This window comes from Geospiza fortis, unplaced genomic scaffold (genome assembly GCF_000277835.1).
Source record: "Geospiza fortis unplaced genomic scaffold, GeoFor_1.0 scaffold112, whole genome shotgun sequence".
In the NCBI taxonomy this organism is placed as follows: Eukaryota; Metazoa; Chordata; class Aves; order Passeriformes; family Thraupidae; genus Geospiza; species Geospiza fortis.
The window spans coordinates 21173014-21199938 of record NW_005054298.1 but is presented as its reverse complement, the minus strand read 5'-3'; the positions used below and the strand labels follow the sequence as shown (position 1 = coordinate 21199938).

At 35.8% G+C, this 26925-nt stretch overlaps 1 protein-coding gene across 1 annotated transcript in view; it reads left to right on the top strand.

Moving 5' to 3' along the window:
• The window catches only part of TTN (titin), a 238349-nt gene that overhangs the window by 99738 nt on the left and 111686 nt on the right, over positions 1-26925 (top strand). The window contains 37 exon segments of the mRNA XM_031058521.1: positions 76-153; positions 889-972; positions 1353-1433; positions 3490-3573; positions 3772-4116; positions 5827-5904; positions 6111-6185; positions 6396-6479; positions 6683-6769; positions 7299-7379; positions 7545-7631; positions 7861-7944; positions 8843-8947; positions 9159-9242; positions 9561-9638; positions 9847-9936; positions 10091-10174; positions 10395-10727; positions 11345-11419; positions 12351-12434; positions 12895-12975; positions 13607-13690; positions 14390-14473; positions 14670-14750; positions 15585-15668; positions 16176-16256; positions 16462-16572; positions 17941-18021; positions 19406-19489; positions 19822-19944; positions 20725-22485; positions 22908-22991; positions 24437-24520; positions 24786-24869; positions 25123-25233; positions 25584-25709; positions 25966-26049. Coding sequence (XP_030914381.1) covers positions 76-153; positions 889-972; positions 1353-1433; positions 3490-3573; positions 3772-4116; positions 5827-5904; positions 6111-6185; positions 6396-6479; positions 6683-6769; positions 7299-7379; positions 7545-7631; positions 7861-7944; positions 8843-8947; positions 9159-9242; positions 9561-9638; positions 9847-9936; positions 10091-10174; positions 10395-10727; positions 11345-11419; positions 12351-12434; positions 12895-12975; positions 13607-13690; positions 14390-14473; positions 14670-14750; positions 15585-15668; positions 16176-16256; positions 16462-16572; positions 17941-18021; positions 19406-19489; positions 19822-19944; positions 20725-22485; positions 22908-22991; positions 24437-24520; positions 24786-24869; positions 25123-25233; positions 25584-25709; positions 25966-26049 — 5409 coding nt within the window.

Genomic DNA, 26925 nt, shown 5'->3' with positions numbered 1-26925 from the left:
TTGTCATCTGCTTGTATTTGTATACTGTGATTAATTTAACATCTATTACAATAAACTTTTTTTACAAACTGCTAGCAGTGCCCAAGAAGCCTGTGCCAGAAGACAAAGTACCTGTTCCAATTTCACAGAAAGTGGCAGCTCCACCAGCTAAAGGTATACAAGTTGTTTTGGAAGTAGAGATAGCTTTTAAATATCACACATCCATGTGCATCATAGTCACAGTCTGCCTAGTTAATAAAATCTGTGTCTCCTGATTCGGTATAAATGAAAAGGACCTTCATCTTTTCCCCTTCAATATATTGCTGAATGTGACAGAGAATAGTCATGTACCTTCATTCTTTGCATTTTTTAACTACTATGTAATTTCATTGATCACTCTGGATGCTTAAATGCTTGCAAAGCTGAGTGACAACATTTACTCAGTGAAAAAAAAATTGAACAAAAATTTTTAAAAAATCAATGTTTATAATATTGTCAATATTCAGTGAAGTGTTTCAAACTTACAAATATGTTCTCTGTTTCTGTGCTTTTCTTGTGTTTGATTTTGTTATGTACCCTAAGTATGTGGTGTTCTGTGGTTTAATTGAGTTTCTGAAGACTTTAGAGACAAAGTCTTTACCTCTTACTTTCATCTTCATTCCCTCTTACTTCACAATTTGTGAATATTCCACTCAATTTTTTTTGTCTATATATCTATTTCTCTAATATTAGATATATTATTTTACTATATTATCTGTATGTCTCATGTGATTGTTGTGTTTATTATATTTTCTTTTAAACAGTGTGCTATTTGCTCCTAAATGTTTGTCTATAATTCTTTCATACGGGTTTCAGAATGTGTGTGATTTCTTTTAGAAGCTAGTTTTCTTACAATTACTATCTTTAAAGTGCCAGAAGCACAGAGGAAAACTGCCAGAGAAGAAAGAGTATCCATTGCTGTTCAAAAGAGAAAAGTGTCTCCACCACCAGAAGGTAGTCCTGCCCATGGGTTAATCTATGAACAAATTGTGCTGATGTAAGACTACCAGAGCTTCAGGCCTATTGGTCTGGCATGTCTTCTGAGGTTCAAATTTAGAATTATAGAATCATTTAAGCTGGACAAGACATTAAGGTCATTGAGTCCAACCCATTACCCTTACACTACCAAGTCCATCACTATGATCCGCTGTAGTCCCAGAGGAACTTTTACAAAGCCTTTGAGAAATACTAGACACATTTTTCCCAATTACTCTGGGTGTGGGTGGTGTCAGGAAACAATAGTTATTTTTCTAAGAAACTCCAAATGGGATATTTATTATTGTACATGATACTACCCCAGAAAAAAAAAATAATGTTAGACTCTGTCTTTGAAGTACCAACAGAAGAAGAACATTGGGCTATGTCAGAGGAAGTATCCGTTTCTCTCCACACAGAAAAGGAGATTTCATACACAGGTATGAAGACTAAAAAAATTCTATATCCAAAGTTACGTCTTGTCGGCTAGTAAAAAAAGCCCAGAGAGAATAAAACTAAATTTCATGTCCTTTGCTTCTGCCAGTTTATCACAAAAGTGAAGCTTGTAGAATAAGGCAGGACAGTATTTCATTCTTGCAATAAAATACTGTCTCTCATTTAATTCTTTCCCTTGGCTTGCTGCTGTTCGCATCGTGGAAGCCAAATAATTTCATTAGGTCCTCCTTTTTAAATCTTGCAACCTGTATGACCTTTGAGGGGAAGCAAGAGACAGTCTTTGCTTTCATTTAAATTAATATGCTTTATTATTCTGAAAAGACAGAGAGACCTTTCCTGTTCTGTAAAAGCAACTCCTCATCTAAATCTGAAGGTTAAAGAAAGAATCATTAGCTCTGCTGTTGCCTGCATGGCTGAGACACTTAACACAATCCAATGTAATGGATCTGCCTGCTCAACAGTCCATAGCCTTTAAGGAAAATTTATTGCTCTTTTACTTTTGCAGATTATCAATTGATTTGTGAAAATGACCCACAAGATGCCTCACGCTCACTACTTTCAGATCTGATACTGTTGATAAATGGCATTTTCATATTCATATCATGAAAGATTAATACAAACAAATCAGCATGAAGTTAAACTATCTACTTAGTCTATAAAGCTGGGGGACAAGCATACTATGAGTACTAAGAGTGTGATGAAGGACGACCTTTGGCTCTCTCTAAGGCAGGTGTAATATGCCATTTGGTCTGGAAAGAAAAGGGTCAAAGCAGAAAGACATTAAAGGCAACAGTTCTCCAATAGGGTACCAAACATTGGTGTTTTATCTAGGAAAACAGAATCCAAAGGAATTTAAACTTTCTGAAAAGGGCATTCATGCATAATGCAGTTTTTGGTTTCAAATCCACTAAAAGTATCGGTTCCAAGCAGTTTCAGTTTAAGATTTCAAGTGTAGATGTACCTGGCATTTATAATTAAATATCAAGGAAGGCTGTGCCAGAAAATACTTAGAGAGCTAATGAGTCTTCACATTGCCCCAAAAATAACACAAAGCATCAAGACTTGTGGCAGCCAGTCATCTATGCTCACTGTAGCTTGTCATGAATAAAGCTTCTAGAAATTCTCAAATCTGTCAGCAACAGAATGGATTCCATCTCTGAAGGTCAGGAAAAAATCTCAAATCTGTTAAGAAATCCACAGTTATTCTCCAAATTGGCAAGTTTGCCCGATCATAAAATGCCAAGGTGATTTTCTGTGCAGTTTCCTATTAAATTGGTCAAAAATTTTCCAAGACACCTGTCTCAGAAGACAAGACCCACACACTTCTGTAAAAGAGAATATGCTTCTTAAACACAGCATTCTTTCCCGAATAAGTCTTAAAAACTGAACATATCCACACCTTAATCTTTTGGAGATGCTCCTGCTTTTACAAGGAACGGCTCGTTGCCATGTCAGAAGAAACAAGTCACTTCAAAAAGTAATTGACAGAAGAGGAAAAACACCTTCCTCACTGAGCGCATCATTCTTTTGCTTTTAATTAGACCAGAGCCCTTTTCTGTTGTTAGTCACTCTCAAAGTTTTTCTCCATGCATTCCTTCACCTTCATCTAGAGTTTCCTACACAAATCTTTTGTTGTCAGTGAATAAGGACTCTTGATCTCTTCCTGAGGTAGTGCAAAGTGTCACTGCTCTGGCAAGGAGCTGCTACAGAGAACAATGAGGTTTATTGATTTTGTAAGTGAATGGCTTTGGATTTTGAGTTCTGCCCATCAGCAAACTTAATTTAACTGTTGGCAGCAGTGGATGAAGCAGGAATCATATCAGCTGTTTATATTGGTACCTTGAAAAGTTTGTTGTTTCTTAATTGAAAAGAAGCCTAATGACTTCCCTAGCTACATGTCCAGTGGCAATAAGCACGCTTGTCTTTTACATGTCAGCCATGTGTTTGTAATATATCTTTTTCTGTTTCTTGCCAATACTTTTGCTTTTAAACAATTTGCATATAAAAATTCTTAAATGTAACTGTACTGTATCTTTTAAGTGCCTGATGTACCAGAGAGGGCTATCATTGAAGAAAGAGTACCAATTTATCCTCCTAAAAAAATGGCAAGACCACCAGCCAAAGGTATACTGGATAGAGCATTCAAATATGGTGTAAATGTTTTTTGTGTCTTGTATGTTTCATGTGCAGTGAGTACTGATTTGTTTTCTATGGCATGTTCATCCTCTGGTTAATTCTTAGTTGGCAATGCCTTGTGATCCTTATTATTAGTAAGATCTATGTGCTAAATTTTAAGATTCTTTTAATTGGTATCTTTTTAAGTGCCCGAAGTACGCAAGACAGTTGCCCGAAAAGAAAAAGTGTACGTTGAAGTTCCTCAGTATGAGGAGGAGGAAGAGGTTCCAAGGTACGAGGAGGAAGATGCCACCAGGTATGAGAGGGAGGTAATCCGATACAAGGAGGAGGTTCGACATTACGAAGAAGTTAGTCACTATGAGGAGGAAGTTCCTCAGTATGAAGAAGAAGAAGTTCCTCAGTATGAAGAAGAGGAAGAAGTCATCCATTATGAAGAAGAGGCTGCTTATTATAGAGAGGAAGTTGCTGAATATGAGGAGGAAGAGCCACAGGTTCCTCAGTATGAAGAGAAGGCTGCCCTACCAGCCAGAGGTATACTTTAACTTTAGGGATTGTGTGAGGAAAAGTAGTATCTTTTCATTTTATGAAAGTACTAAATTTTGTTTTAAAATGTTGCAGAGTGCTTTACAGTGTGCATTTTTTAACATGTTTATTGATTATTTTATAGCACAGAAAACATGTGATGGCTGTATATCTACTCTTTACTACTAACTGCATAAATTAAAATTTTCCATGTCATACATGTTCTTTCATATGAACTCTGTATAACTCACTATGAAAATTTAACTAAGCTGAATTTCATCCTCGTCTGGGGTTCAATTTTTCCATCAGACTGTGCTTGAAATACTTAAAAATGCTTATGTAAAGTCTGCAATCAGAGACACAAAATATATTGATCTAGAAAATAGCTAGGGTACTTGAAAATAAGTGATTTAGGAACACAAGTCACACAATTTTTTTCAGAAATCTTAGAAAGCCCTATTGTTGATGTTCATTTCCGTCTTGAAGAGAATAATGTACTTTCATGAAAAAGAAAAATATCCATATTTAAATAATCTTCATTTCAAATGTTTTCCTTAGGAATAATTTCTATGGTATGGGTACAAATTTTCTACATTGTTAGTACAGGATGAACAATAGTATTCACTACTTAGGAGAACTAGGTCATGCCAAGGTCTTGGTAATAAAGCCTTTCTGCATCATAGTATAAAGATATGGATAATGTATATCCGATTTTCCAAAATTACATAATCATCTAAGAGTATCATTTCCTGTCCTGATCCAAATCATTCCATAGTGTCTTTTTCCATCAAATAATTTCAGAATTTCATTTCACTAATCAATGAATGTCAAAATTATATCTAACTTTGTTTGCAGTAGAAATTTTGTCATAAACATGAGAAAAGATGAGGCTGTACACTGCAAAACCCAGGTTAATCCTGAACAGGGAGATTAGTGTTGGCTGAAATTTCCATTTAATCTCTCACAGTAGCTAAGTGTAATTCATATGTACTCCAAACTTTTTTCATTATGCTCAGAGACAGTGGAATTATTCTCCTGTCATTGTAAAATTTATATGGACATTTCTGGGGTTTGGAGTACAAACAAAAGTTTAGATACGTTTTAGTTGAAGCCTTTGCCTCACTGCAGTTAAAGTCTGATTTCAGAAGAGTAAATGGATTTTTTAAGAAGCATTTTATTTACCCAACAAATTGTGGTATAAACTGCTGGGTACTTATAATGGACAGTTCTGTGTTGAAGTCAGTCAGTTGATAAACTAGATGTGCTTGGGTTTTTTGCATTTAGAAAGCTCTTGGAAATTTTTCCGGAAGAAGACGCAGTCAACAATTTATATTTAGAACATATAAAAGAATATGATCAGATGCAACCTATTACATGCCTGACAAGCACTGGAAAGATGTTTTTAATAGCTGATTCAAAAAACGGACTGAATCTCTCTGACTTAATCTTCTTGATCTTCTTTCAAAAAAGCCCTTGAAGTTGAAAACATTTTTATTGATGGTCTCCATGGCTAAGCAGGGAGAATAGACATAATAGCAGCTAATATGATGAGTTTGTTATTTTATTTTGTCTTAGTGATAAAATCTTTTTAAATCATAGCTGATTTTTTTGAGTATGTGATGTTTGTCTGCATGAGTATATATTTGTGATGTTTGTTTGCACCTTATGTTCCTGTTGTTATGGAAGTAAATACCTAAAACATTAATGGTATCTTTCAAGTGCCTGAGGTTCCCAAGAAGCCTGTTCCAGAGGAAAAAATACCTATTCTGAAGAAAAAGGAACCTCCTCCAGCAAAAGGTATATATCATCTCTTTATGTTAGAAGGCATCCTCTGAATATTTAATTCACATTATTTTTCAGATGCCTAAATTGCTTATTACTTTTTTCTGTTCTTTTTGGAGAGGGGTCTTCATATGAAATATTTGTGTTGTTGTCTTTTTTGTTTCATTTGTGTTTTGAGTAGCTTATGGTTTATTTTTTTAACCAAACTCATGTTTTTGAAGTGCCCGAGGCGCCAAAGAAACCTGTACCTGAAAAGAAAGTCCAAGTGCCGAAGAAGGAAGGTCCCCCAGCTAAAGGTACATGCACTTGTCATTATCTGTGATCAGAAAGATCTTCTAGCATTCCTTTATCTTCTCACTTGTGTTAAAAACTAGGACAGAAAAAGAATTGTTACTCTTAAGAGCTGTGGTTCTTTTTGTTTGTGTTTAATTGTTTTAGTGTGACTGCTTTGTATATCATGTTGTTTTGATTTTCATGCCAAGTTCAATATTTAATATCTTACTAAGTTCCAGAAGTGCCAAAGAAACCTGTGCCAGAAGAGAAGGTTCCTGTTCCTGTACCAAAAAAGAAGGATGTTCCACCAGCCAAAGGTATAGGACTTGATATAGCTCTTGACTGAATGTTTTATAAAAAAAAATTTAAAAGTCGGTCTTTTTTCATACATGATGTAGAGTGAAGAGTTTTCTATTCTTGACAGTTCTTCTTTGTCACCCAACTTTATTGATTCATATCAATGTTCTTTACCTTATGGCTCAAAAATGAAATTCTTAAGCTACAATAATATTTTTTCAAGTGCCTGAAGTACCAAAGAAACTTGTGCCGGAAGAGAAGGTACATGTCCCAGTGCCTAAAAAAGTGGAAGAACCTCCACCAGCCAAAGGTATGCCATTTTCTGGTTCAACTGTGTGATTCTACTTTTGTTTCTTCATCTTTATAAGAAGATTATTACTGGCAGTAACAATCCCATTCTTCAGCCTAATGTGTGTGAACCACTCCTGAGCTGTTTGACACTGTTGTGTCTGTCTGTCAGTCATGGGGTCTATCCTTACTCTTCACTTTGACAATGTCTTTGTGTTTTGTACGGTCTCTGTCTTTTGGATCTTATATATCTAAATCTTTTAAAGGACTTGTTGCTTCAAAAACAGATGGTCCAAAAGAGAAAAAAATTACCTAAACAGCCAGACTTCCCCCTCAGTCTTACCACCCCAGTTTGTAGTCCTGTAGTCCCTGTATATTTGTAAGTTTGCATCTGTGCATAAATCTGTGGATAAAATCTATGTTAACTTTCATCACATTACTAGATTTTACCCTATTTGTGTAGTTATCTTAATATCAGATATACAGTTATCTTTTTACTAGGTTTTATATTACATTGAAAATTAATTCCCTAAATAAAAATGTCTTTAAAGTGCCTGAAGTGCCCAAGAAGGTTCCAGAAAAGGCAGTACCTGTCCCTGTACATAAAAAGCCAGAACCTCCACCAGCCAAAGGTATTGCTTCCTATAGCTGGACACGTGGGTAATGCTTGTTCTTGGTTTTGTGTATTTGTTGTTAGAATTTAACTGCCGTGTCATAGCATTGTGTGACAAATGTACTTGCTTTAGCTTCTGTGTAAGCTGTGTCTAAGTTTTGTACAATTAAAAACTATCTTTAAGTGCCAGAAGTACCAAGACGTCCCAGTGAAGAGGTACCTATTTTTGTTCCTGAAGAAGAGGAAAAGGTTCCAGAGATGCCAGCAAGAGGTACAGCATTGATTCTTGAAGATTATCAGAGCTTTGTTCAATTCATTAATAGATCTTCCTCTCCAGTGATTGTTTTAAGCTTGGTATAAACCTCAATTAACCTTTTGAGAGGAGTTTTCTTCTTCTTCTTTCTGGTCTTTGTGACTTTGTTCTGTAGCTTTAGTAGTTTTGATTTTTTTTTGGCTCTAAAAGCAATTACCAATTTCTTATCAAAATAATATCTTTGAAGTCCCAGAGGTGCGCAAGAGAGCTGTCCCAGAAGAAAAAGTACCTGTTGCAGTTCCTAAAGTAAAGAAAATTCCACCAGCTAAAGGTATATCACATCGTGATGTATGCAGATAACTTCTCTCCCTCTTTTTTTCATATTTCAGTGGAACCTAATTTTAACATTCAAATTATACTCATGTGAATTCAGGTCCTGTTGTTTCCCTGCAGTGAGCAGTGCTAGGGCTCAGACAGGGCTTGTCTATTCTGTTATTGACTGCAGCCAGCTGAGAATCAGGCCTTGAATGATCTGCTTTTTTCCACTTTCACTGATTACTGTGAATGAAATAATTCCTTGTGATATTATCATCCAGAAATAATTTCTAAAGTAATTTAAATTTTCTTTAAACAAAATAGCTGAAATTAAATTTTATGGCCCTTTACATGGAAATTCTTTAATTTAGGGAGATCACTCTTACATGTATCTTGAGAATAAGCCAGATTCTCAAGGGTTTTAGCTAAAATGATACAAAAATAACATCAATTTATAACTGATCATACTAATAACCAGATCCTATACCCTAAATGTTAAATTTGAAGTGGAGGTAGACTATTGCAAAGGCCACTGTTGGATGCCAAGCAGATTCTACCTCAGCAGCTGAGTAATTTAGAAAAAAAAAACAGAAAAGAAAAGCAGACTGGAAGGTTTTTATGTAAAAAACCTTAATGCTAATAATGTTTTTAACTGTGGTTTGTAGCATATCTTGCTAATATTTTCTGTTTGCGATGACACTGTGGAATTAAAAATTGGGCAAAAGTGCTAGTCCTCATATAAGACTTGCAACCCAATTACACATTGCTGTTTTCAGGGAGTAAAAAACACCCAGTAGTTTCCCCCATTTTTTTATTTCTATTGTTACTTTAAAGTTGGTGTCTTTGTGTTTTATGTTATGGATTTTTCTCTGTGATGTCATGAAAGTAAAGTTCTTAAAACAATATCTTCAAAGCGCCTGAAGTTGCAAAGAAAGTTGTGTCTGAAGAAAAGGTTCCTTTTTTTGTTCCTGAGGAAGAAGAAGAGGAATTTATTCCAGAGGAAATTGTACCAGAAAAAGGTACATGATCTTTTCTTGCAAGTCACTCGTGGCATCTTTTGTGTTCATTAAAATTCACCTCTATTTCTTGTTCTAAGTTTTATGTAACTCTTATATATGTTTTGAGGGGAGTTTGTGGTCTTGTCCTTTGTTTTTATCTTGTTTCCATGTTCATGTTTTTACTGTTCCAAAAGCAATTTTAACATGTGTTTGCAAAATAATATCTTTAAAGAACCAGAGATTCCTAAGAAACCTGTCCCAAGGGAAAAAACACCTGTACCTCCACCTGAGAAACTGGAGCTTCCTCTAGCAAAAGGTGCATATGCTAACAATCTGTTGTTATTCAGTGTCTGTTTAGTTTGTTATTTATGTTAGCTTTGTGTCCCTGCTGCATTTCTGTATTGATATCTCAGAGTGCCTGTCAAATTCCTAGCACTAAACAAACTGTAAAACTATTTGAGTTGCTTAAGAAGTCAAGCCCGTGGGTGTAAAGTGTCTTTTGTTTAAATTTCTGTTTCATCTTTTAAAAATATATTCTGCAGATCAGTTCTTATTATGTCTCTTTGTACATGTTTTCTGTTCTCTTTCTTATACTACTGGTGGATGACATTCTTAAAATAAAATGTCTTTAAAGTGCCTGAGATGCCTAAGAAACCCATTCCTGAAGTGAAAGAACCTGTTCCTAAAAAGGTGCCAGCTCCATCAGCCAAAGGTACTGCAGACTGTAAATGCTGCTATGGTTAACTGATAATATTCTTGATCCAAGTTGAGTTTAGCAAGGGACACTTAACTATTTCTGTCCTGTATTGTCACTATAGTATTTGTTTGTACGTTTCTGCTCTGTTGTTCATAAACTTCTGGCTTTCTGTCCATTTAAAAACTGTGCAAAAGTACACTGAAGTTAGGTTTTATCTTTAAAGTACCCAAGATGCCTAAGAAGGTTGCACTTATAATTAATATTTATGCTAGGAATACCCTTGACCTTCTTCTTTCTAAATTTTTTCTCTGTTGTACAAGATCATTGTTCAAATTTATGTTTAAACTCTTCATTTTCAATGTTTGTGTTGTTGAACCATAAAGCTCTGGTTTTGTGCTTTTCTACTTACATTGCTCTAAGGTAATTTGTTGTTTTTAAATTCCTAAACAAAATCTGTATCTTTTAAGTCATGGAGGTGCGTAAAAGAGCTGTGACAGAAGAGAAAGTGCAAGCTGTTGTGCCCAAACCCAAAGAACCAACACCAACAAAAGGTACAGGTATATTTCCTCTTATTTTTCCCGAAGATTTTTTTTCCTCTTCATTCTAAAATCTTTTATAATATATATTTTTTTCAGAGGCATAGTTTTATAATTTAATGTAACTTATGCTTGAGGTTGTCATGCATATTCTCTGTTCTATGTCAATTATCTTGGTTAACTGTTAAAAAAATTAAATAATTGTGAGGTAGTAACAATAGTACTGTTTCTAAAGTGCCCGAAGTATCCAAGAAACTTGTACGGAAAGAAAAAGTCCCTGCTCCTGCACCTGTGGTGGAGAAGTATGAGTATGCCTATGAAGAATATGAGAAGTATGAGACATATGAAAGCATTGAAGAGTTTGAGAAGATTCAGGAAGCTGAAGAAATTGAGGCGTACGAGGAACCTGAAGAACCTGAGGGGTATAAGGAAATTCTGGAACATGAATATGAAGTGGAAGCTGAGGAGAAAGATGTCTATGAACAGTATGAGTTTAAGGAGAAGGAAGAGATCTATGAGAAGTATGAGGAGGTATATGAGGAGGCTTATGAGGCCAAACCAGCCATAGGTAAATCAAGTCATGACTTCTGTGTTCTTATAGTGTGGTGAGTTTTCAGTTGCTGCTTAAGCTTCCTATGGGTGTTTATTTATATTTTGCCTTGTTTGTAGTCCTATGTGTGTCTGTTGCTGGTAATGATAAATCCATTCAAAGTTTGTCCCTATCCTAGTGCTTCCTTAGCAATTCCCTTCCCTTTAAAATGGGAGGGTTCTCTATCTGACTGCCCAAGAGTGAACTAGCAGATATATAACATAAGCAGAGAAAATGTTAATCTTATTATGTAATTCAGCTTCAACCTGAATTACTTTTTATGCATTAATTCCTTTGTCCAGTTCAGCTTCTTTGAGTTATAAAGATATTAGGACTCATGTAGAACCTTCTTTCCCATAATTTAAATGTATGATCATAGGATCCCTCACACCAAACAGAAAGTGCATCTACATTGTACCAAATAGATGTACATTGATATTTCTTATTTCATTACTGAAGAATTCTGAGATGACTGCTCCCTCTTTTTATGCATGAATTGAGATGCCCCCTCTACAAATGAGTGATTGCTCTGCTTGCTGTTTTTATGTGTGTTTCTTCATAAATAACTTATAATCCAAAATGACATATTTTTAAAGTGCCTGAGTTGCCCAAAAGACCTCTGCCAGAAGAAAAAGTACCTGCTCTTAAAAGAGAAGCTCCACCAGCTAAAGGTACATCATCCATCAGATAAATTTGAAAACACAGCCTTCTGCATGAGTCTCTGAATCCCCAAATCCAGTACTTTACCTATTCTGATTTGACTGCTAGACTTTTAGCTTTCTTTCACAGTACTGTTAAATTCAGATTACTAAAAAAAAATTATTTATTTAACAAAACAAAAATCAAGCAAATTACTTCCTGGAGACAAAGGGAATGAAGTTAGTAACTTAATTTCATTTTTGCCATCACAACGTATGTGATACTTTAAAGCTCATTGTTAAAACTCTAGTTTCCTGCAGAATCCTAAAAACCTAGAACTTTTTTTAAATTAATGATGTGCTGGAGTGTGTGCTATCATAACAAGTATTCTCTGTATCAGGCTTTATGAAACACAAATGCCATGAATAGCAATTGTCAGCAAGGGCTTGACAAGTTACTGCACTAGTCCAGAGTTCTGTAATTTTCTGTTCATAGCACTAAATTTGCCAGGAACTTGTTTTATGCTAACTTTTATAGTTATTTCTCATATGAATTGTCAGAATGAAATCAGTGGGAAAAGGTGGATCAGTTTGCTTGTTTGTTTTTACAAAAAAGCTTGGAGTTATTTGATAGGAAATTGCAACCTTACCATATTCCCAGCTGCCATTAATTACAGCTGATAGCACATGAAACCTAATTGCTAAGGCTTATCCCTATTCAAAATTCATCCAACAGCAGTGTTTTTCTTTCACTGAATACTGAAACTCTGGCTGCATTAATCCAAGCAAAACAGTCCAGATAGCTGGCCTCTTTTCTACAACATGTATTTATGTATTTAAGAAATATTTTTGTGTTTTGCTAAGTTTTCTGACTCTTTGTATTGTTTGCTTTTTGTTTCACTTCTATTCTTACATTATACTCATACTGCAAACATTCTTTAAAAAACTACCAATGTCTTTAAAGTGCCAGCAGTGCCAAAGAAACCTGTTCCAAAAGAGAAAGTACCACCTGCTGTTCCTAAAAAGGAAGCGCCTCCACCTGCTAAAGGTATACTTCCTCTTCATTGTCCTTGTGAAACATGAACTCTGATGTCAGTCTTTTGTCCTCATTATTTGTTGAGAAACATGCATGTTTTATGTCCTCATGGTGGGTCTTTTTTCATTTGTTTGTCATTGCGTCTTTTTTGTCTGTTGGTTTCAAGTCATTTGTTGAAAATACATTAGAGTCACTAAAAAATGTGTGTTCTGTCATTAATTTGCACATGAAAAAAGTTCAGAAAGAAATAATATCTTTATTTCTTCTGGAAAGGAAAAAGCAAATGTAATCTTTCAAGAATGTATTTTTTAATATGTTATTCTTCTGTCTAATCTTCAAAATTAACATAAATGTTCTTTCAGGAAGGATTTAATTCTTTGATGTTTCAAGAATCTTCCTTGCTAGACTTGCTCTTCTTTTTAACTTCTTTCAAGTAGCTTTGAAAGCCCTAAAAGTAAATTATATCTTAAAGGGCCAGATGATTTCAAAAGACCTGTCCCTGCAGAAAAGAAACCGACACGTACACCTGAAATAGAAGTTCCACCAATGAAAGGTAAAGGAGCCTTTGATATGAGACTTTATGGAAAGGAAATATTTGTGCCATTTTTTCCCAGCTAACATCACTAAAACTTGCCATGTTTTTTACACCACTGCAATCTCTAAGTGGAGATTGAAACCTCAGTGATAAATCCCAAACTCTGGGGCAAACATTTCAAATATGCGCTAGACAGTAAATCACTGAATTATGAATGAAAGCATGCTGATCAGGTATTGCTGCTTACAACACCAGTATGTAAATCTTCAATGCTTTCCTATTTATAGTATAGATGTGAATTTAGTTTAAACTGGGGTTTTGATACCAATACACAGGTCATGATATTGGTGAAGAAGTAACAGGGCAAGAGCCAGTAAGTTAAAGCTATTAAAGCTGTTACAGCAACCAGAAGTAAGAGCATGACAAGGCAGTAAGGAAGACAAATGGCTTTCTCTTTGAGAGCTGAAACCATAAATTCCTTCATATAGTTCATTGTTCCAGGATGGCAGTTCTAGAACGATATCATACTTAATTCTTGAAAAGTTTCCAAGACCTCAAAACTACTTAGTTTTCTGGGTTTATTTCTGTTTGGGATATTAAAAGTTGAAAATTACTTTGAAGTTACTAAAAAAAGCTAATATCTTTGAAGTTCCTGAGTTTCATAAGAGAGCTGTCCTTGAAGAGAAGGTACCCACCATTACCCCTAGAGAAGAGGAGCCTCCTTTTTATGAAGGTACATCAATGACTCATCTACCAAATAGTCAATTGAAGAGAATATATCAAGTCATGCTCGATATTATTCTGTAAAATATGAGCTAATTTTAATTAATTTTTAAGACTATTTAAAAGAAACTTATATCGATATCTTTCAGACCATCCATGTCCACAAATTTAGATATAATTCAGTATTTAAAAAAACTTTAAATTTAAAACCTTACACTAAATGTAAAAATGGAGTTTAACATTTTAGAAGTGCTATACTTTTTTCCTCTAATAATGTGAAAAAGATACATAAATAAGAGAGAAGCTAAGTTTCTGATTCAGGAAGCACTTGAGTCACACTGGAGCAAAGAAATGCACTTAAGTAGAAAGTGGTTTAAGAGCCATCCTGAGCAACACCTAATTTTTGAGTTGCAATGGAGATAGTCAACTCCAAATAAAGACATACAAAATTCAGTTAAAAATTCTGTCTAATAGACAGAACTAAGAAACTAGAAAATAAAATTAAATACTCCTGTAAACATATATTTTACTAATTGGGAATGGTAACTTTCAGCAGTAGTAAGCCAATGATCAGGCTGAAATATATTTAAATAACTTGTGCTCAAACAGCTCTTTGTCCATATGCATTTCTGCATGTTTTTATTTTGTCTTTCTACTCCTGTCTTGTAACTAATATTAAAATATGTAAAATAAACTAATATCTTTAAAGAACCTGAAGGTTATGGAGAAGTTCCAACAGAAGAAAAGATGCCTTTTATTACTCCTAGTGAACCAGAAGCTCCAGCAGCTAAAGGTAAACCAACTCTTCAAGCAATCTGTAAAGAAACACATTCCTACAAATTTTTCATCTTCATCATTCCATCTGTGTGCTAATCTGTTATTTAATGTTTTCATTCTAATGTTTCTTTAGATGCTATGTGTCTGTTGCTTCTTTGCTACTTACACTTTGTGTATTATAATGTTCTTTTAAAAATTTAATATCTTTGAAGTATCTGCAGTGACAAAGAAAACTGTCCCACTTAAGAAAATACCTGCTGCTGTACCTACAGAAGAAGCTCCTCCTGCTAAAGGTACATTACCTCCAAATTAACCCTCTCTAACCTCTTATGAAAGTGAGATCCAAGTGAGAAACCCAGCTTGCATGTTCTCCTTAAACAACACCACTAGATGCTAGAGACACTTTACAGTTGGTTTTTATTTTTTCCCTATAAGTAGTTACTTAAACAGATTGATGCATTCTGCAACAATTTAAAATTTAGGGGGACTAAATTAGACCCAGACATTTAGTAGGCAGGAAATTCAGGGATTAGTCTTGTATTTTTTTGACTTCATGTCTCATGTTCTATTTCTCAAAATACTTTCTCTGACAATATATTGGAAAAAAATCTAAAAGGTTGTGAGAGAAGGTACAACTTTAAATCAGGACAAAATAGAAAGCCACAAAGTTTTGAATAGAAACATAGTTTTGTTACATGATTCCAGAATTGAAGAGCTCTATACATGATGGAAGCCTAAAAAAGTAGTTAATTGAACTGGATTTTTGCCTTGCTTTTATGGGTATTTTTTAAATTTCAAAAAAGAAAACTCTTTTTAGTGCCAAAAGTCCTTAAACACACACATACACATGCACTTATCACCATCCCACCAACAAACAAACAAAACCAGGAAAAACAAAGAAAAACCCAAACATAAAATCTCCTACTATCTTTTTAGAGAAGAGCATATTCAGAACCATAAATAGTAGGAGTTAGAAAAATAACAGACTCCAGAAGGTGAAGTTAAGTTTTATTCACATCTCAATACCACATATTTTTCCTTTTATTCTAGTAGATTTAATTTTTTTTTACAAAATTGTATTACTTATTTCATAATGAAAATTTCTAAAATAAACCAATATTTTTAAGTTCCTGAAGTACGAAAGAAAGCTGTCCACAAAGAAAAAATACCTCCTCCTGCAGTACCTAAAGAAGAACCTTCACACTTTACAGGTATAAGAAATTTTAAGTTTGATTTGAAGAATAAAAAACCTGTTTTCATATATAAATTATTTTGAGAGCATTCTGTTTATCATGAACTAGAGTTTGCTTAACAGCTTTGTTGACTTGCTTGTAAAATTACTTGTAAAAAGTAATTTTAAAAAATTATTGTCTATAGTTGTTCTTAAAATTAAGTGCCACTTGAGATCAGCCCAAAGGGGAAAAAAATGAAAGTGACAGAACTGAGATAGACAGGGTCTATTTCTGTACTCATGATAGTAGCTCAGTTTAGGACACATCACACATCTTTCTTCTGACAAACTGCAGAGGTCAGGTCAGTGAGGGGTTTTTCATTCCTTTTTTGAAAGCATCCTAATTTTGCACATGGACGTAAAATAAGCCTGGATGTCTTCAGAGGAGCTTGAATATTTTATTATATTTGGTATTTTTCTAACATGTTGTCTTGTTTTCTGAAAATACTCTAAGTTAATTTAAGTGTTTAAACTAATATCTTTCAAGTACATGAAGTTTATGAGGAGATTCACATAGAAGAAGAAATTTCTACTGTTCATAGGAAAGAGGAAGCTCCACCATCTAGAGGTATATGACTTCTTCATCACCTCTTCCTACAATTTGCTAAGTCTTGAACTCCAGGAAAATTAAATTATTCATGTTTGTGTTTTAGTCCTTGTTCAGCATAATATATTTCTGTATTCATTCTTTCTGTAGTACCTTACAGAAAGAAAAATGTGAGATTTTTCATGACATGTCTTTCTCTCACTAAATTGAACTAATATCTTTAAAGTGCCTGCAGCTATTAAGAAAGCTGTTCCAGAAGAAAAAGTACCCATTGCTATGCCTAAAAAACCAGAACCTACTCCTGTGCCTAAAAGACCAGAATCTCCACCGTCTAAAGGTACTTTGAGAGCCTGGTAGAACTGAGATTTTTCACTGATAAACATCTTTACTTTTTTCTGTTTCTTACATAGTTTCTGATTTAATAGTTCATGGTCCACGTGTCAGATTTGTGGTGTTTATGTTGTATATGTCCCATTTTCTGTTTCTTAAGTTGTGTTTAAGTTACAAAATCAAATCAGTAAATAGCTTTCAAGTGTCTGAATTGCCTAAAAAAAGTATTCCTGAAGAAAAACTCTGTCTAAAAAGCCAGATGCTGCCAAAGTTATAGGTCAGCATACCCTTTCATTATTTTTCTACAAGTTTCTTCTGTCCCTTGCGCTGTTGCTGTCAAAGTATTAAAATTAGTTGAGTTGATCTATTTATTCCACCGAAGAATAACCCAGAAATTGTATCAGAAGCCAGTGAAAGGGACTAGAAATAAGGAAACCTCCAGCCATGTTAACACGCAGTGAGATTTACAGAACGTTTTCACTTTTTGGGTACAGCCTCAGAAATTTGATCATACACTAGGCAAGAAGTACCTCCTATCCCTGTGTTTCACATTGCTCATGTTAAACTTAGGGGTCAATTGATGTCATTTTGAATGGAAATAGAATTTGCACAGAATCCAGCTGTTACAATTCATTCAGGTGTTTTAAAAGCCTGTCTGAATGGGCAGTTTGAGTGGCATTAACAACTGTCAAGCAGCGCAGCTTGTCCCACCCTAGTCATTATCACATAGCACTGCCAAGCATAGAACTGTTATGTATGACATTTAAAAGGTATTTCATTGAAGTTCGACTTTTGCCATGACTTCTTTAGCTTGTTTGCATCTTTATGGGGAGCATAGCAAATCAAAACCTGCTTGACAACTGATCCCAAGCAAAGTCACTTCCAACTTTTATTCTTTGCCAGAGGGGTAGAACCTTGAAGACTTCTGAGAAGTTGTAACCTTTGTAAAAGCATCCTTATCCATCTACTTGTTTTGTCACGTCCTTATATATCAATGTGTTTTGTCTTATGTCTCTGTATTTAATGTTTAATTTTTGTAATTTTAAAAACTACACTAATGTTTTTAATGTATACAAGGTACCTAAGAAATCAATAAATACTGTTATATCTAAAATACCAAGGGTAACACTACCTAAAGCTTATATGTCAATAATAGTGTCTTTCAGAGGAGATTTTTCTCTTGAGCATTAGAGTTTATAGCAAAACTCATTTATCAAAATCCAATTAGTGTGTAATCGTATACAATGCTTTTTGCATGACATCTCTCTTTTTATATCTTTCCTTCTGATATGCTTCTTGTGATCCTCTTTGTCCTTTACAATGCACATATTTTAGATGCTTTAATTTTAAAAAATGAATGCTGTTTTCTTTAAAGTGCCAGAGGTGCCCAAGAAAATTCCAGAAGAGAAAGTGCCCACTGCTGTTCCTAAAAAACCAGAACCACCACCAGCCAAAGGTATGTTGTGCTACAGAAAACTAAAATTTGGAAGAGGAAAAACACCTCTATCTTGATTGTGGAGATTAGTTATGTGATTGCTTGTTTGTGTTTTCCTGTTATTTTCTGTGACTATATTGTTCTATATATGTTACTGTGTTTAAAATTCTTCTCTTTTGAATCATAGTTGTAATCTGTACCAGAGTGTTAGAAATATTGAAGTAGAAATATTGAGCAGAAATGAGATTGACACTTGAGAACAAAAGCAGAAATCTTAAGAGGAGAAAAGGTGGCCTCTGTGATGTGAAATAGTCCTGACTGACAATGAAAAACTAGGCCCAAAAGAGAGCATAGAATGAGTGATAGAGATGTCTAATATAGAAGAAAACTTGTGTTCAGAGACAAAAAAATTGATACCAAGAAGTCATTACACACAGAAAAATGTGCCAAGGAATGCAAAATAGACAATGTCAATCTCAGTCAAATAGAGATATGGGAGATGTTTGAATAAAATGGAAAAATAATCTGATGTAGAAGAAGAAACTCCAGAAGACTCTGAGGTGTTTCCCAAGCTTTACAGAGACATAAAATAACCTCAAGACAATAAACAAATCAAATCAGAGGTTTTATTAAGAACCTTGGCAATTTCTACTGAAAAGTTTTGAACATAACTGTAAAATTCTATATAATAACTGAAAATAATCTGTTTCCTAAAGCGCCTGAAGGACCCAAGGAAGTAGATATAGAACAAAAAAATCGAAGTTGCTGTGCCTAAAATCTAGAAGTTATACTAGCTAAAGATACCTGACGTTATGACAAAAGTACAGAATCAAAAAAAATTTATTTTCTTGTTTTAACAATATAGAAGACAGTATTCAAGACCTCTGTTAGCATTTTCTTCTGTTGTCAAAAGTTTTTCAAGTGAGAAAATGTTTTGATTTAAAAAAGTAGATCTTTGTAGTTGGTGTTTTCACTAAGAGTGATCTGCTGTTATGCTTTAGTGTTTATGAAATTCTGACAGTATAAAGTTATTGCTATTTTTCGATGTCTGAGGTACCAAAGGAGCTGGTCCCAGGAGAGGTTTAAGTATCAAAGACACCAGAACATCCAGTCACTAAAATTGTATGCAAGGAAAGAAAACCCCTTAATTTTCTACAATACCATTTTAACATAATGGTAATTTACTTTTCTTATTAAGGTCTTATAAATTTTTTGTTGTTGTTTCCATTGTAGTTTTTGCATCTGTAACTCAGTGAGGCAGCAGAAAGAGTTTTCTCTAGGGAAAGGAGAAATTACATATTCACATCCAAAATCTCTCATGCTTTTGAAGGGCCTGAGATTTACTTTTTCTTAATGTCTGAACACTGCAGACATACATAAATAAAATTAACTGTTTTTTTTTAAGTGCCTGAGGTGCCCAAGAAAGTGATTTCAGAAGAAAAAATACACATTGAAGTTCCTAAAAAACCAGAACCTCCACCAGCCAAAGGTATATGTTCAACAGTAATAAGACACAAACATTTATCTGTTTCTCTAAATATTATCTTTTTTTATGTTTGTGTATGTAGCTTTTTTGTATACTTTATATAATATAAGTGTTACAAACTGTGTTGTCTTCTTCCTTTGGGAATAGCTCCCGGTGACAGTGGCTACTAATAGTGTGTGTAAAGCAATATGAAAAAAAACACAACAACAAAATGGTTTATAAGAGTGGGCTTTTTTCTGATGTTGTTAGCTATTTTTTTACTTTGGAGCTATTATTGTCTTTTTAATTCCTATTCTTCAAATTCCTGAAATTAAAACAAACAAATATCTTTAAAGAACCCGAGGTGCCAAAGAAAGTTGTTCCAGAAAAGAAAATACCTGTGCAAAAAATACCAGAACCTGTGGCTGTCCCAGAACCAGAGGCTGCACCTGAAGAACCAGAGCTCCCACCAAAGGAAGGTAAATCTCAACACTAATAAAATAACAAAAGTAATGTTTTTCCCCTTTTTTTAACATGTAATTATCCAAGCCTTCTGTTTCCTGAAATTCTAAATTCTGCTTGTTCTAGTTATCTACATATATACGTGAAATAGACACACATGGTTGTTTTTAAAAAAACTAGTGGCAAATATTGGATGTCTGAATTGCCTGTATGTTATTCTTACTATTATTCTACTTCAGTTCTTCTTACTATTTTTGCATATTCTTGCTATTCTACCTGCTTGTGTTCAAGAAAACCACCACAGCTAATAACTTAAAAGTTATAATAGGAGAAGAAAACAAAGTGCCCATTCTAGTTGCTTAGAGGAGAAGTTATCAATTTAATTGAAATACAAGAAGTTCCACCAAGAAAAACTAGATGCCATCACTGCTGTTTCTTGAAAGAATCTTCAGCTTATTGCCTGCAGTGCAATTAATATCTTTTGTCCTGTCCATTCTGTTGACAATTATCTCGGCTTTTACTTATATCTTAAGTTATTATTAGTGCATGTGTGTACTTCCATATGGGACCGTGAGTTTTGTGAGGCAGAGTGTGTGTATGTACTCTTGAGAGAAAAGAGAGAAAAGCCAAAATGTTCTATATTCTTCTTTTAAAAGGCCAGCATAAATGATTGATATCTGATATGTTTTTAATATTTCATCACAACTGTCTTTTTATGTTTTATGGTTGGCTTAATTTTGGTATGATTGTCCGTGCAGCTGTTAAATTTAGAACTAATATCTTTTATGTACATAAAGCAACCAAGACCACTTTGCCAGAAAAGAAAGTACCTGTTCCAGTTCCTCAAGAACCAAAGTCCATTGCAAGACACACAAAACCAAAGCCTCAAGAGGTGGAACTGCAAAAACCAGAAGTGGCTGGAGTGGCCCGAAAACTAAAGCCTGTAAAGGCAGTTCAAAAACCAGAGCACGTTCTGACATCTGAGCAGCCTGAGACTGTTTTGACACACCAAAAATCAGAATCTGTTGTAGCATCCCAAAAAACAGAGCATATGGTGTTGCCTGAGAAAGCAGAGTTTATTGTGGTACCTGAGGAACCCGAGCCTGATGTAGAGCCCCAAAAACTAAAATATGGCATGATGCCCCCAAAACAGAAGCCCATTGTGGAATCCCAAAAACTAGCTCAGGTTGTAGTGCTTGAGAAACAAGAATTTGTTGTAGTACCTGAGGAACTCAAGCCTGATGTTGAACCCCAAAAACTAAAATATGGTGTGATGCCCCCAGAACAGAAGCCCATTTTGGAATTCCAAAAAGTAGCACATGTGGAAGTGCTTGAAAAAGAAGAGTTTGTTGTGGTACCTGAAGAACCCATGCCTGATGTAGAACCCCAAAAACTAAAATATGGCGTGATGCCCCCAAAACAGAAGCCTGTTGTAGAATCCCAAAAAACAAAGCGTGTTATAGTGCCTGAGAAATCAGAGTCTGTTGTGGTACCTGAGGAACCCAAGCCTGATGTAGAGCCCCAAAAACTAAAACATGGTGTGACGCCCCCAAAACAGAAGCTCATTGTGGAATCCCAAAAACTAGCACATGTGGTAGCGCTGGAGGAACCAGAGTTTGTTCTGGTACCTGAAGAACCCATGCCTGATGTTGAACCCCAAAAACTAAAATATGGCGTGATGACCCCAAAACAGAAGCCCATTTTGGAATTCCAAAAAGTAGCACATGTGGAAGTGCTTGAAAAACAAGAGTTTGTTGTGGTACCTGAGGAACTCAAGCCTGATGTTGAACCCCAAAAACTAAAATATGGCGTGATGACCCCAAAACAGAAGCCCATTTTGGAATTCCAAAAAGTAGCACATGTGGAAGTGCTTGAAAAACAAGAGTTTGTTGCGGTACCTGAGGAACTCAAGCCTGATGTTGAACCCCAAAAACTAAAATATGGCGTGATGACCCCAAAACAGAAGCCCACTGTGGAATCCCAAAAACTAGCCCAGGTTGTAGTGCTTGAGAAACAAGAATTTGTTGTGGTACCTGAGGAACCCAAGTCTGATGTTCCACCCCAAAAACTAAAATATGGTGTGAAGCCCCCAGAACAAAAGCCAGTTCTAGAATCCCAGAAACCAGAACCATTTATGGCCCCTGAGGAATATGAGCTCATAGTAGTGTCTGAGGAGTCAGAGACAGTTGAATCAACTCAAAAATCAAAGCGTGTTGTGGTGCCCCCCAAAACAAAACATTTTGTGCGGGCCCAAAAAACAGATTTTGTGGCAGCTGAAGAAACAGACTTTGCTGCAGATTTCCAGAAGTCAAGGCCTACTGCGGTGTCCAGAAAATCAAAGCCTTTTGTGCCAGAACCTGTCATGGTGTCTGAGGAACCAGAAACTGTTTTAGAACCCCAAAACCTGGAGCCTTCTACACCTCTTCGAAAACCAAAGCCTGAAGTGACATCCAAAGAACCAGAGCTGGTTTTGGCACCAGAGGAACCACCACCAGCAAAGGGGGCCGAAAAGGACCAGCATGTTGCCGCTAAAAAGCGAGCAGCTGCACAGCCTAAAGGTATCTCTTGTGCATAGGATCTCTTTTCCTTCCCTCGTATATGTTGTTTCACTGCTCATTTTAAAGCTTAATATATGTAACTAATAGGTACTAATATCTTCAAAGAACATGCAATGCCCAAAAAGCTGTCCCAGAAAAGAAAATTTGTCTAGCTGTTCCTGAAAAAAACAAAACCTACATCAGTCAAAGCTGTGTTATCATGAATACATGACAATCACACTGAATCTTCTCTTAAGTAGTATTTTAACCTCTTTTGTTCTGTCTGTCGTTTTTGATCTGTTTTAAATGACACTCACACTGAGTATGAGTGTGTGCTAAATTATTACTTCAAAACATGTCTGTTGTCCTCTGTGTTTCAGTCTTTGTATTTAACACTGAGTTTTATTGTAACTGTAAAATGAAATGCACTAATATCTTTGAAGTGCCTGAGATGGCTGAGAGGACTGCTCCAGAGAAGAAAGTGCCCCCTGCTCTGTCTAAAAAAACAGAAGCTTCACTTCCTAAAGGTACATGTCACCCCTGTTATCATCATAAGAAAGGATGTTATTTCCTTTTTAGGGTTATTTTAAATTAATATCGGTTTAAATTGATGTTTCACTCTATACTCTGATATAAAAAATGTAGAAGAAATGTGCCAAATATGAATTGCTGTGCAGGGGTGGGAAATGTTTTTCTCAACTTAAACCTTCCAAACTTTTGTTATACTGGATTTATGTCATATCAAGCAGATATTATAAATTCCTGTTTATTCTCCTACCAAAAAAATGCCAAAATCTTATAGATGCAAGAGAAGGAGTTTGTAAACAGTTGTTCACATTATTAGCAGGGATGGCTTCATATATGGTTTAGTGGGACTAGGCAGTGTTATGTTTACAGTTAGATTTGATGATTCTAAAATATTTTTCCAACCTTGATGATTCTATGCGGAAAGACAAAATAGAAACTAAAGGTTTCAGCAGACAGTAGCAGTTTTAGTACATAGAGCAAAATAATCACAAATATCTCTATGTATCTGTATCACAGAGCAGAATATCTTCTTTAAACTGTTATTTCTAATTTATCTGTATTCAGGTCATACATTAACATTTTTGACTATGGGATTTGCAAAGTTGTTACTTTGTATAAATAGCATGAAAGAGCGGTAAACAAAGAGCTGTAAACTTACTACCAGCATGTAGACTGTGAGCCTTTAAAAAGGCATTTATAATTGAAATACAAAAAAATTACTAAAGACACACTAAACTGAACACACTATCCATTGATGCAGTGATGTATCATTTAATTTCCTTTAGAACTCCCAAGCTCTGGGCAGAAAAAACATTCCCTCTGCCATCAGATTCTCTCAATCTGAAATACAAAGACATTCCTCAAATGAACTACCACCTCAAAGTGATGATATAATTTTTTAAAAAACTGAAATTAATATAAGAGGAAACAGTAATAAGCAACATCTAGTGATTAGAATGAAAGCCAGGGGATGACAGAGGGAAAATATGAGAACTTAAAGAAGAGGGGGGAAATGCAGAGATAGAAAAAGAAAGGTGAAGTCAACCTGAAGGATAAAAATAGTAATAGTAAAGCTGCAAGTAAAAATATGACAATAACTGACTAAACCAGCACAGACCACAGTCATTTATGAGACATGGCTCATAGACAAATACATTAGGATTCCACAAATGAATCTCTGATCATCTGTTACTAAGAAGCCAGATATATTTTCTACATTTCCACCCTGACCAAGAAACACACACCACACACAGTGTTTCCATCTCCTGTGGGATGTCTTGGACACCCTGGTCATTCCACGGGGTGGAAGCAAGGCAGAGATGATGGCTGAATGTAACCACAGCACTTTCTCAAAAAAGACTGCATGTATTTACTACTGGTTGCTTTATTGTTACATAGCCATCTGCAGTGCCCACAAAACTAAAATACACTAATATCTTTGAAGTTCCCAAGGTGCCCAAGAAAGGTGCTCTGGAAGAGCCTACACCTGTAACTGTGCCCAAACAGCCAGAACCAGCAGCAGTTCGAGGTACCTGTGGCTTTGTGCATCAGTCCAAAAGAGACTTTCTTTATTGTCTTACATGTTATTTCTGATGTCTGTTGTTGTTCTGTTCATTGGTTATTTCCTGAAATTTCTGCCTTGTGGGAGTTTGTGTGTGTGAGCCAGTGAGAGAGAGAGAGATTGATGCTGTGAGACCACTTTGGTTCTGTTCATGAATGCATCTCCAGTCTACATGTCACTGTGCATCCTCCTGTTGTGGGTACAAAACTGACTGCTACTAATATCTTTGAAGCACCCGAGGTGCCCCGGAAGGCTGCTCGTGAGGAAAAACTACCTGTGCCCTCTGCCAAAGCACCAGAGCTTCCAGCACCCAGAGGTACCTGTCTTCATGGATAACTTAACACAGAACATACTGAATCCTCTTCTCCTAAGCCTTGTCCTACCCGCTCCTGGCCTGTCTCTGTTCCCTGACTGAGACTGTCAAGGCTGTGTGTGCTGGGACAGGGGTGCTGCTGCGTGGTGTGTGAGGGTTTGAGCTGGCTGCTGTGATGTTCTGTGTCTGTGTCGCCCTGTCCTTCTTGTCATGTCTTCTCAGCTATGTAAAATGAAATGCACTAATATCTTTGAAGTGCCTGAGATGCCTGAAGCTGAGGTCCTGGAAGAGGAGGAAGAGGTGGAAGCAGCAGAAGAGGCGGCAGCAGTTGCTGAGCCCGGAGAGCCAGAAGTCTCTCCAGCTGAAGGTATAGGGTGGTGTCCTGCAAGAGCCTACCATGCCCTGCACATTGCTGCAGGGCTCAGTGTTCTTGGCTCCCCTGCACTCTGTTGGAGAGCTGAGAGCAGCATTTTGCCATTTTGTATCTCTGTGCGTCTGCACACTCCCACAAGCGAGGGTGGGGTTTTCCAGAAACCCCCCTCTCAGTAAGCCCGTACATGGCTTCTCTGAGGCTTGTCCACTTTAAGCAGGAGTGATTGGCTGAAAAGGACACCCTGGTAGTCAGTCAAGTGTTCACTTTCCTCTTGTCCTGCTTTGCCGTCTGCCTGTTTGCTGACCTTAAGCTCAGTCAAGTAAATGGGTCTAATTTCTTTAAAGTGCCTGAGGTGATTGAGGCGGAAGAGGCAGAAGAAGAGGTGCCAGTGGTCGTTCCCCCAAAACCTGTGGCTGTGCCCAAAAAACCTGTGGCTGTGCCAAAGAAACCAGAACCTCCTCAAGCTAAAGGTATATCTTCTGGAGAGAGGTGCTTTTTATTTTACTGTATTGATTAATATTTTAATTTGTTATCCCTTCTTTTGTGTAAGATTTGTTGTTTGTCCTTGACCCTTAATATCTCCTGGACCAATCTTTGTGCATGACTAACCAGCCAGTCACTAGAGGAACTTTACTGTGCTTAAAAATATCTAAACTCTTTGACTGAGTCTTATGATCTTTCCTACTAATTTAACTGCAAAATTAAGATGCAATAATATCTTTAAAGTGCTCAAGGTGCCCAAGAAAGCTGTCCCACAAGAAAAGATGCCTGTTGCAGTACCCAAACAACCGGAACCACCATCAGTCAAAGGTACTGGTCACTATAAGTATCATCATTAGAAAAAAACCCATGTTCTTCTGGACTTCAGTTTAACTAATTTTTTGATGGTGATCAGAGATAGGTGCCTAAGAAATATGAAGTGCAATGTGTAGTGTCAAAAACATGGCTGAAAAACTAGATTTAATTCCTTGAAAAAATATCTCTAGCTTACTGAACTTTTAGTAAATTTTAAGAATTAACATTCGCTGACTGTTTAGTTTAAACAGAATAGCATGTTTTTTTGAAGAAGAGCCTGAAAATAAGTCTTTAAGTTTAAAAAGCAAAACATTGCATCCCTGAAGCTTCTAATAGATGACAGCAGCTGAATAAGTTCTCTACCTCTTTAAAAGTAAGACAATGCCAATGTATTGAGGAATTTTTGCTAGCAAAGGACTGGATAACTGGATATGTCTAGAGAGAAGTAAAGAAGTATATCCATTTCTACAATAGAATTAAAATGAAAAGAACTGTGGAACACAGAAAGTTAAGAGGAGGTGTGAAGAATGGAAATAATTGATAGGGAAAAAGAAAAAAAAATGGTGATGATAAAACAAATGCTATTTCCTAAAAAAAATGTTACAATGGCAGTCACGAATTTTATTGGCTGATACACAAATTCACTAGGATTCCACAAATGAATCTCTGATCATCTGTTACTAAGAAGCCAGATATATTTTCTACATTTCCACCCTGACCAAGAAACACACACCACACACAGTGTTTCCATCTCCTGTGGGATGTCTTGGACACCCTGGTCATTCCACGGGTTGGAAGCAAGGCAGAGCTGATGGCTGAATGTAACCACAGCACTTTCTCAAAAAAGACTGCGTGTATTTACTACTGGTTGCTTTATTGTTACATAGCCAT